Raw genomic sequence first — 12,003 nt, 5'->3', positions numbered from 1 at the left:
GAGAAAAATGCCAACAAGATGCACTATGTGGCATTCTGCAGGCCAGCAAAAAGTCACCTAAGATCAAGGTGGATGTTCCAGGAACAGATTTGCAAATATTTACAATTTTCATTTCAGACAAGTCAGTCATAATAAAACCCCATGACAAGCACTGCGATTTTGGAAGTAAGAGGTAAAAAGGCAGGAAGCTTGTTATTTCCTTGCAATGAGAGATGAGTATCCTTTTGCAGAGGACCTAATATATTCCTGGTAAAGAGCTATATAGGTTTTTCCTATCTTTACAATACTCCTGTAAGTTTGTTTGTGCTACACATGAGGAAAGTGTGGTTCTGAGAGTAGAAATAATTCTCAAGGTGGGCAAACAGTCCAAGGCGTGGTTCACCTAGAATTCGTCTCTGATCCCAATCCTGAGTTCACTCCCCCAACACCAGGCTAGCAGAGAGCCAGTGATGTATAACATATTCATTTGCAATAGCAACCTCCACATTCTGGATCCATTGTACTACACTCTACCAAAGGTTTTGTTTATGTTTTTATTTTGTTGTGATGTATTTGGGGGCGGGGGTTGACCCTTGCTTTGTCTCAACTAGCAAATTAATTCGGAGGAGAGGTGATTCTGACTCACATTGAAAAGTCTGGCAACTGAAACCTAAATGCAATGTGTATATTATTGATATCACCCCCCACCCCTAGATCTTTTAACACTCTTCCTCTAACCATGTCTTGGAATCAAAAATAAGAACTGGAGAAATCCCTTCCGAAGTCAACGTCTACTTCCCTCTCGTCCAGAGTTAATGGCAGCTCAGTGATAGCTCACTCCTTCTTACCAGTAGTCAACAGAGCAATGAATGGTTTTAATAATAGACAATGTCACATGTATTTTAGTTGCTTTAATTAGTGAAGAGTCCCAGAACTAATTTGAAACAAAATGTGTGCGAAACTTTAGTACAGGAAGAGGGATCCACATGAAAATAATAAATAAATAAATAATCTAGACGCAGACACTACATCCTTAACAGAAATCAGCTCAGAATGAATCACAGACCTGGATGTAAAGCACAAACTATAAAGCTCGTAGAACGCAGGTAGCCTAAGAGAAAATCAAGATGACCTTGGGTTTGATGATGACTTTGAGATGCATCACCAAAGAAATAATTGATAAGTTAGACGTCATCAAAATTAAAAACCTCTGCTCCGAATAGACAATGTCAGGAGAGTGAGAAGACAAGACACATACTGAGAAAAAAATATTTGCAAAATATGTCTGATAAAGAACTGCACCCAAAATATACCAAGAATTATTTAAATTTATTTAAATTCAACAGTAAGAAAACAACCCAATTAAAAATGGGTCCAAGATTATGGATAACAGACATCTCACCAAAGAAGATATAAAGATCTCAAACAAGCATATGAAAAAATGAAGTCTAATAAAAAAGTTCTAAATAGAAATTTTTTTTTATATTTTGGATACCCATCTTTTATCAGATATTATGTTTTTGCAAATATTTCCTCCTAGTTTTTGGCTTGTTTTAATCATCTTAGCAGTGTCTTTCACATAGTAAAAGTTGCAAATTTTAATACAGTCCAAATTAACTTTTAAAAAAAGGAGGCCAAAACATGTGTCTCAGACTGAGCACGAATTGAAAGCAATGCAAGCAAATTTAAAAAGGACAGTGAGTGCATTTATGTCTGCATCAGTATATATTATGACAAATGAATGATAAGAATGAAAGAGACACATATTTATAAAGAGCTTACTTATGCCCTGGTAGGCAATACTTATAAACTTCACAATTAAAACTCTAGATGGTTATTTTGGATCCTTGATTTTGCAACAGCCAGGCAGTCTTAAAAATTCTTAATGGTATTACAAAAATTTCATACGTAAATATTTTTCTCACTTTCATGTAGAAGTTAATAATCATCTATATATCTCCTGTGGTTATTACGATAAAAAATGTGAATGAACACATTGCTCTTATCCCAAATGATGGTAATTGTTTTACAAGTGTGTCCAAAACAACCAGAGAAAAGCTTTAACGTAAAACCGAAACAGCGAAGACATGCTTTTCTGCAACTCTCCTGCCAAAACTTAACATGCTGCAGTGTATTTATTATAAACTTAGTAAGGCATGAAACTTTACAGAAACAGTACTTACAGAATTTGAGAAGTGAACCACAATAGACGTTTTAAAATGTGGATCTTGTTCTAATGATACTAGGAACCAGAGGTTTACATATGTAAAACCTACATGTAAAATAAAATAGGAATTACTTTTGCCATGTGCTAACTCCATCCTCAAGTGTCCTCTACTACTAGGAAACATAAAATGCTTAGTAAGATCTGCATTAGAAAATTAAGCAAGCCATAAAGGGTAGACCCTCTTTATTTTCGAAATCTCTCCTAAAAGTAATTTTAACAGTAGACAAACTATCGTGGCCCCAGGGGTGGTCGTCTCAGAGACGCCAATGGCTCTCAGTATCTCAAGCACATAAAATCTGCCAACACTAACTAAAGAAAGGTTTCCCACTCAACTGAGATTATGTCTTGTGTTAATCCATATATTTACTTTTTCTAAAGGATTAACAACCATTTTAATTAGAAGTCATATTTTCTAACTGTGCTGGACTCTGATGATTCAGATAAAATAGAAAGTTAACCTCAATTATTAACACCGAGCTGTAACTGAAGGAAAAGTACATATTCCATGATTTACAGGGGGAGAGTGAATTAGATCTAGAGAATGATGATGAAAATGAAATGGTTGCAAATGGATTAAGGAGAGCCCCCTAAACCAACACTTTACATCCAGAATGGCTTAGTGTGACAGTTTTATGTTTTAATGTTGCTTTTCTTAACATCTGATTTTGGGGGAAATTTGACACAAGAGATATACTGATGAATCGTTTCAAAAAACTTACTGAAGAATAAAAAATCACTTTGTATTGTTGATCCAGTCAGAATCACAGAAAATTGTGAAGCATTAAAATAAGATTTTTCATTAAAGAGATTAATATTACAATGAAGCAGGTTAATCCCTTCCATTCATCTTTAATCTGAATTCAGTAGTTTTACTGGATCCTCTACTTACCACTGGCTTCCAATGACAACTCTGTTGATAGAGCCACTGTCCCTAGGTGGGGGACTCTGATTCTGGGCTCTTATTCTGTTGTTTCTTTGGTCTACCAATCATTGTACAAATACTACCCTATATATAACACATATATATTAATGTATAAATATAATTTTTTCTGGTGTATACATATTTGATTGATCATCTACCCATCAGTATCTGTGAACTGTGATTCCTAAGTGTGCTGAAATGTTTTTCCCTATAATCACAAATTGAGTTGTAGCAACTGTTTTTTCAGCAACCTTGGAGCTAATCACACAATTGATTTTTTCTGGTACTCTGTTTAATGTGCTGACTTACAAAATAAGTGATGTAATGTTATAGTATACTTTGCATTCCTGTAACAAATCAAAATTTTTATTCGCTGTGAGATTGAGACTACTTATATTTGGTTAACATTTTGCCATTATATTTATGTGTAAGTTTGATTGCAATCTTCCTTGCTTATATGATCTTTGTCTAGATGCATAATAAGGATTAAACTAACACAAAGGAAAGAATTGGGAAGTTTTTCCTCTTCTCTAGAAGCTGTCCTATAAAACTGGAGTTATCTAGTCTGAATTGTAGGACTTAACCCTAAGGCATCCTGATGCTAAAGTTTTATTATAAGAAGAGTTTTAATTCATTAATTTTTAATTTACTTTACTTAATGTTATAAATCAATTCAGGCATTCTATTTTTACAAGAATCATACTGGGTAAGTTATATTTTCTGGTTCACTTCATGTAAGATTTTATTTTTATTAGCATCATCTCTTCATAGTGGTTCCTTATCTCTGTAAACCTCTGCTCTATCTAAAACTGTGTTCCTTTTTAATTCTTAGTGTTTTCTAATGATAGCCCTTAATTAATTTTGCTTGAATTTCACTTTTTCCCCCAAAGAACCAACTTCAGGCTTTGCTGACTATCTGTTATAATTTTTTGTATTATATTAATTCCTAATATTGTCTTTCCCTCTTTCTACATTTATTGGGGTTTTTTTTCTTCTTCTAGAATTTAGCTTGCTATTTTTTACTCTGTTATTGTGTTATTCTGTTTACTTTAAGAAGCAACTCTTAACAATCTGCATTTAAAGTGTAATAGATTTATTAGGGGGAATGTGAAGAGAGGCGGGCTGATGCTAACACAAACTAACGCTTAAGAGTTTTGAGTAACACAGTTACTTCCACTACCACCAGCATCGCAGTCTTTGGTAGACTGTATTTTCTCCAACAAAAGCTAGTAAAAAATTATGGTTAGAGAAACTAAACTTAGCTAGCAAACTTTTCCAAAGACCCAGATACCAGGAAAAGCTACTGCTGTTGAGATATCTGAGCAAAGGCATTTTAAATACTTTATTCCACTCCACGTAATTCAAAACCCTTTCTGAAAAAAATACAATCTCTTACTCAAGGCACTTAATGCTTCCTGGATAAATGACTGCAGGCTTTCATCTTTTATTCAGTTTTAAATTTATCAGTTTTCTGTAACTCTAGGACAAGTGACAGGTTTCATCTTGGATAATTGGACTATTTAGACTTACATTTGTCTAAATGACCAGAATGCATATCTATGTGTGACAGTTGATTTTCACTTTCCCGAGAATATTATTTTTCTCTAATGGTTTACTCACATCAAATATCTTTTTATAGATTGTGTTTCCTGAGTTTTGTCAATATGAACTCAGAATGTGCCAAAATGCTTAAATCCGTATCACTAACAGACTTCTAAATTAACCTGCTTGGAACCACCAATATCCTGTTTCAAAGTTATACAACCATTTCCAGTACATTCATACGATCCTCAGTAATCTCTCTGTTAGAACACGTAACGTCAATACGAACTATGAGGGACAAGCGATTTAAATCAATTCAAATCAACACCTATTGTGGCAATTTCAGAAAATTAAATTATGATGGTACTGGATTTCTAATTATACAACACCTTCTCACTAAGGAAGATTCTATTTAACTACGTCAGTAAATAAAACCTCAGGTATCTCTTCATTCAAAATTTCTGACTGGGTCAACTCCCCCAGCGTCGTGCACAGCTGCTGGGGGCAGCCCCAAAGCGGTGAAAACATGCAATTAACTGGATGATTTTTGATGGCTCCTGGGCCCCTCACTGAAGGCAGTTCTCTGAGGGTAAGTCCATTTCTACTTTGGACACTACTGAATGATTAGATCCTGGCATGGTAGGTCCTACACAATATTTGCAGAATTAAAGACTGAATTTATAATATAAGAAAACACCTTGAAAACATTTTCTCTTTTTAAACAGAGAAGAAAACATTTTTCTGCCCTCTATATTTTCCCCCACCTCACCCTAAAAATCATATCTGGTAATGAATTGTTCCCCGTTAGACTATGTTGCTTTTCAAGTGATCAAAATAGTCTCCCAGATCGATGGCTCCTGTTGTCCACTGCTGAGTAAGAGGGGAAGGAGGAAGTTTTGGCTTTATTGTCAATATCCCACTATTTAAACAAAGAAACAAACAAACAAACAACCTTTTCAATATATTCTCCTACTCAACAGAAATGCTCTAAATGTTTTTTACAGGTCAGACCTTTCTTCTTATTGAATTGACTTTCTGGTAATACTACACTCTCTAGCTGTCTCACCTGCTACTCCCTTGATCCCGTATGGTCCTTACCTCTCCCCTTACGTGGCGAGGTGCTGTTCATCCTTCACACCTCATTCTCGACATCTTTTCTATGTCCTTGCGTAGATCACTATACTTCACCCATCAAAGTACATGCTGTATTTAACCATCTGGGTTTGTTTGTTTATTTCCCGGGTGGCCATCACTCTGTAGAATCCTCAGTGCTTAATTCTTGTACCAAGCACACTGCAGATGGCTGACAAGTATTCGTTGAATAAATGATTTAATAAGACAATGACTACTTATTTTGTTGTTTTGTTTTGTTTTTCATGTCACTACCATTTTGCCTGCGCAGAGAATCCAGTTGGAGAAAAGTTTCCTTAAACCCCAATAATAATACAATTTCTGGGTATGAAAAAATTTGTTACAAAAATGTTTATGTTTTATCTTGCATAAGCAAAATAAAGAGGACTACTATACAATCACAAGTTAAATTTAACATGTTACCCATCTGGGTCTTTTTTGTTCTTAATTAGGAGGCAGAATTTTAAAAAAGTGAATAAATATAGACATTCTGAAAGAGAGAAAAAATGAATATACTTGGTTCTTTCTTAAATTTGGAAATTTTTCACTCTTTATTTCTTTGAGTAATGTTCAGCCCCACACAATTTCTCCTTTCAAACTGGCCTCCAGTAGCATCAGTGTTTGATCTTTTATTATCATCCCACAGGCTCCTACCTGTTAGCAAAGGCTTTTTTTTTTCTCCCCAGACTATTTTCTTTCTGTTACTCAGATTGGGTAATTTCTATTATTCTATCTTCAAGTTCTGTTGTTCTGTCTTCAAGTGCTTTCCTCTGTCCCTTCCATTCACAATTTTAAAACATTTTACTTATTGTGTTTTTCCTTCTTAACTTTTTCATTTTTCTTCTTAGTATCCTCTATTTCTCTGCTGAGACTTTCTATTTCCTTTACTGAAAATTTCCAGTTTTTTTCCCACTCATTTCAAGCATGTTCACAATTGCTCGTTAAAGCATTTTTATGATGGCCACTTTAAAATTACTGCCAAGAAATGAAAACTTTCCTGCCTTTTTGATATTGGCATTTGTTGATTGTCTTCTTTCATTCACTTTGAGATATTTTGGTTCTTGATATGATGAGTAATGTTCTACTGTGTCCTGGACATTTTGGATATTACATTATGAGACTCTGGATCTTATCTAAACATTCTGTGTTTGGGCGGGTTCCTCTGACACCCCAGTCTGGAGGGTAAGGGGCAGCACTGACTTGTTCCTTCCAAGCTCCTCACCGACCCCCCCCGATTCCCAGTTAGAGGTGCTCTTTGCTCCTGCTGGGTGAGGATGGGAGCTCCAGCTACCCACGAGACCTCCTTAGTTGGCAGAGCGTAGAGGTGAAAGTAGAGACTCCCTGTGTGATTTCCACCGACGCCCTGAGGCCTAGGGGTCTCATTGCTGCCCAACCGGGGTGAAACTCGGGCTCCAACTCAGCCTCCTCTCTACCATTTCAGAAGGAAGGACTGGGCCCCTCTCTGCTGCTTAGCAAGGGTGGAAGTCTAGGCTCCCACTCAGCTGTACTCACAGGAGTTGGGTGGGGCACCACTGCTTTCTGGAGGATTTGGCTGGATTACAGCAATTATTGTCTGAGAGTTTTTTTTTTTTTTTTTTTTTTTTTTGCTGAGCTGACCCATCCCTAGTCCTTTGAATAGAGCAAGCCGACTTTGGTTGCATTTTGTTTTTGTTTTTGTTTTTATCTGTGCATGTTGGTGTTTCCAGGCTTCAGCTACAGCTGGTGTTTCTTCAGCTGTAGCTCTGGGATTTATGCAGCCAAAAGAAAACTCAGGAGACTCACCACCATGTTATTTCTTAGGTCCCAAGGTACCCAGCTGAACGCCTCTTCTCTTCAATTTTGAGAGTCCTTTTATGTTTGCTTTACATATAATATTCTGAGATTTTAGCTGACTTACTGGATTAAGTAGGGAAAAGTCTGTCCATCCCATCTCTCCAAAGTAGAATAGAAATAGGATACAAATGTGTGGATGGGTGAGAAGAGAAAAGAACAAAATGCAGATAAGAAATAAGAAACCAAAATTCCAGACAATTTGATACTGTAATGATATATATTTTTTGGAATAATACCAGAAAAACTAATTATCTCCCCTTGGAAAATGTTTGTCCCAAAAAGTCTGGCCCCTAAAATGAGTGTTTCCTGAGTATGAGTTTGCTTTTGAGCAGCAGTAAGATTGTAGAAAGAAGTAATGATTTCTTCACTCAGGATGCCAGTTCATTTCCATTCTAAATAAGCTCATTTCCAGTTCAAGGGGTCTTGATCTTAAATGTGGAGAAAAGATGAAATGTGTCCGCTGTGCACATGCGTATATACGTATGTTGAGACATATTCATCTATCAAGTGACTTCCTGCTTGGAGAATTCACCTCATTACCATTGGCCAGAAGAGTGAATTATTTAAATAATCTGGGGCCTTTTTTTTTTTTTCTATCAGACCTGCATTTTGAATTTCCTTGACCAATCAGATTTCCCAAATGGGAAGATAATCATCAAACTACTTCGGAGACAGGGCAGTTGAAGAGATAAGTAAAGCACACTCTTCAAGGGAAAAGTCTTATCAATTGGTGGGTGTTAGTAACAGTTTCTAAAAGGTATCCATGATGTATGGAGATCATCAATGGTTAGAAAATTGTAATGTTTGATATTAAAGTACCATTTAAAAATATTCCAGCTATATTGTTTGAAAATCTATCACATTTCCAGAGTCGTCGCCTTCAGTAAACCCACAGGGTGAGGGCAGACCAAGGTAGTGACATCAGATAGTGACTGTGGCTTCGGGATTTCACTCATGACCTGGGTGCCCTTTGGTAAGTTGCCTGCTGAACAATCTGAACTTGAATGTGTCCCTCTGAGAAATTGGAACCCAATGAGAACATAGGTAAAATAATGTTTGAGGTTATTTTGTAACCTTGAGCAAGGTAAGTTCTCTAAGATTCTTTCCATTAAATGTAGACAAGAATACACAGATCATAAGAATGTCAAAATATTAAATGAGATTTTATATTTCAGTGGCCTGGAAATGTATATGTGATGTGTACTGTAAATCTCAGTAAATGGTAGCTATTATAATAAAGATGATATGAATAAAAATGAGCAGACAACTAGCAGTGTATGTTTAGATCAATAAAAAACAAATTAAAATGATTGTTTTGCCTATCAGCTAGGAAAATATTAAAAACAGTAATATATACTGTTGGCTATAGAATGAGCATGTTTATACATTGCAGGTTAGTAAGAATGTAAATTGATACAATTTTCCTAATGGACAATTTGGCAGTGTATATAAAATGTTAAAAAACAAACATTCTCTTGAAAAAGCTGTATCATTTCTAGGAATTTACCCTGAGCCATTTTTAAATGTCCAAAGATGTATACGCATACACGTATTTACTGCAGTGTTGGTTATAGATCTAAAAATAAAAGTAAACAGATTTTTAAAAATAGGTTACATTTTAATTAATTTATGACACAATTGCCCAATGACTTTTATGCAAACATAAAAAGCTATAATATGATTTTAAGACCTAAACATAACCGGTATAAAAAATAAAATAATGCCAACAAAGAGTATATGTTATGTTTTTCCCCCCAAGGAAAGGAAGTAGCTTTTATCCTAATTTAAAATGTAAATGAACATATATATTCACATATACAACACACACAGAGACACACACATGCAGACACACACACACACACACACACACACACACACACACACACACACACACACAAGCTTACTGTTTCTATAAGAATTTGTCCCAATATTGGTTTTCTTTTGAAAAAAGCTTTCTTTACGTAATTTAATTCAATTTAATGTACTATTCAAGTGCACACAGTAAAAGAGAGCTAATTCATGTTTACATTTGCTTTCAGTGTTCAGTGCTTCACTAAGAAATTTAAAAATAGGAAAATTATGTATCACAGTGCTTGAATGTCTTATGGAAGAGTGACTTTAGGGGGGTAAGATGTTTGTATCCTAATTTAAAAACAGAATTGAGCTCTATAGATATAAACTAGCTTACTCAAGGTCACATAACTAATAAATGAGTCTCAGAACTTTTTACTACATCAAACTAAAAAAGTCGCACATCAGAGACCCTATGTTGCTATTGCTCCCAATGTATCCTAAAAATGATGACATGAGACAATGCTCTCGACTCTGGGGGACAGTAATAACAGCCATATGTACCTTTCTCTGTATTTGTCTCTATCTCCCAAGTAAGCTCGTATACAGCATGTTGTACGATGCTTTATCAAAGATGCTTCTCAGATCTCAGGGCCAAGAAAAAGCGGTACCTACCCTGATGGTTTAGTTCCTCTTAGAAAACGAAAGATATATGAGCACTATTTTTTCCCTTTTGACTTAATTGTTAGGAGAGTTGATTTCAACAGTTCAATCTTACTCATCACCAATCTCTCCATACGCCCACCCTCACCTTTATATGACTCATAGGGAAGAGCCAATTAGCTCAGGAGGAGCTAGTTCTTCTGAACATCTTAGCTAATTCCCAAAAGTAAAAGCACTTTGCCTCAGACAATGTTTCCCCTGAAGTATGTAATCTTTTCAAAAGTCTTGTGTGACAACTAGTATTACTCTTCCTTCCACTATTACAACCTGTAAACTGAGCCTCAAGAGAGGCTTAACGAGTTGACCAGAATAAAGTAATCAGTGAGTGATGAGCCACTTCTGCTCCCAGATCTATGCATTTTCATTTCCACTATGTTCACCTGATATAAAACATACTGTGGTGTGAATTCAGTCCTTGCAGAGTTTTATATGGAAGAAACCTTCTAAGACAAAGTACTTTCCTCTCAGCTTATATTTTTCCTAACAATTCCATTTCCTGAATTGTTTCTGCACATTTGTATCTAAGACATCTTCCAGAATTATCTGCTACAAAATAAATAATTTATGATTTTCCACGTTTAATGCACTAATACAATGTTCTAAAAAGTACAAATAATTCAATCCCCCTCCTATCTCCAAGGACGGTAATTTCTCCTTTATCACAAGACAAAGAAAACAGAATGTACAGTCTGTGAAAATTAATTTGTTGTTGTTATTGGTGGGAGTGGAAAATAGATGTTTCCACTATTTTGGTCGATATACCTAAGAAATGAACTAACTATAACAAAAGTGCGGTTGCTCTGCCTGCGGCTAGTTGCCAACTGCCATGTTAATTCAACCAGGATCTGCATGTAACAAATCTTGGATGTCATTGTTCCTGATTATAACTTAATTCATCAGATCCAGCAGCTAATTAAACTTTAATAAGTATGTATTCATAGTAACACTTGTATCAGCTAAAGTGTGCTTTTTCAGTCAAATAATATGTCTTTATAATACTCAGATAATTCAGATATAATATTGGACCAATACCATTCCATAGCATTTTAAATCCTATGTAATCTGATTACATGATTTTTGATTTTCCACAGCATTCTTTAAAAGAAAGTAACCAAAGATTCTCCAGTTACACTTCTTAAAATAGTATACCATTTAATAACCTTCAAATACATTGTATTACTCTTTATCCAATATCTTACCTCTGCTCTTAACTCATAGATCACCCTGTCCTTGGTGTTTTGAGATTTAGGTCCTTCCTTTATATCTCCTGGTATTTCTTCCATTTCATCTTTATGTTGACCATGAAGAACGTTAAACTGAAAAAAGAAAGTTAAAGTTATAGTCACATGATATTACAAAGCCTGGCTGCAGGATAATTCACATTAATTAGTCTTTCATTTTGCTTTCAGTTATTTTTGTTTCTATGTGGAGTTTGATAGGTTTTGTTGTTGCTGTTATAACTATTGTAGTTGAACCATGTATTTTTTTTTACACCTGTAGTTGAAAAAAACCCTATGTTGTTGGAAGACAAATCAGCAAATCTCCATTAATCCAAATTTGCCAATTGAAAATTGGGCAGAGGTGGGTTACCTCCACAGATTCCTAATAATTAGCCAGTTGGATTCTAAACTAATCCAAGTAATTGTGGCATATGGGGGCATATGGGAAATCTATGTACCTTCTATTCAATTTTGCTATGTACCTAAAACTGCTGTAAAAAACAGTCTATAAAAAGAAATGTAGGAATGAGAAGAATCCTGGAAATGCAAATGGTGATTTTCCCCCAGAGCTGTTCTTATGATTGGAAGTTTTCAGTAGAACCACGACATTAGACGTGTGTGTGTGTGTGTATGTG

General features: G+C 35.4%; 1 protein-coding gene across 9 annotated transcripts in view; it reads right to left on the bottom strand.

Annotated features, from left to right (window-relative positions):
- The window catches only part of CCDC102B (coiled-coil domain containing 102B), a 318,630-nt gene that overhangs the window by 112,408 nt on the left and 194,219 nt on the right, over positions 1 to 12,003 (bottom strand). For all 9 annotated transcript variants that reach the window (XM_074355387.1, XM_074355386.1, XM_074355385.1 and 6 more), the window contains one exon: positions 11,348 to 11,464. In XM_074355387.1, the coding sequence (XP_074211488.1) occupies positions 11,348 to 11,464 (117 nt within the window). The remainder of the gene's footprint in view (positions 1 to 11,347; positions 11,465 to 12,003) is intronic.

This window comes from Camelus bactrianus, chromosome 30 (assembly GCF_048773025.1).
Source record: "Camelus bactrianus isolate YW-2024 breed Bactrian camel chromosome 30, ASM4877302v1, whole genome shotgun sequence".
Taxonomy (NCBI): Eukaryota; Metazoa; Chordata; class Mammalia; order Artiodactyla; family Camelidae; genus Camelus; species Camelus bactrianus.
Note: the sequence above shows the minus strand (reverse complement) of the source record. Positions and strands in the feature narration are given on the sequence as shown.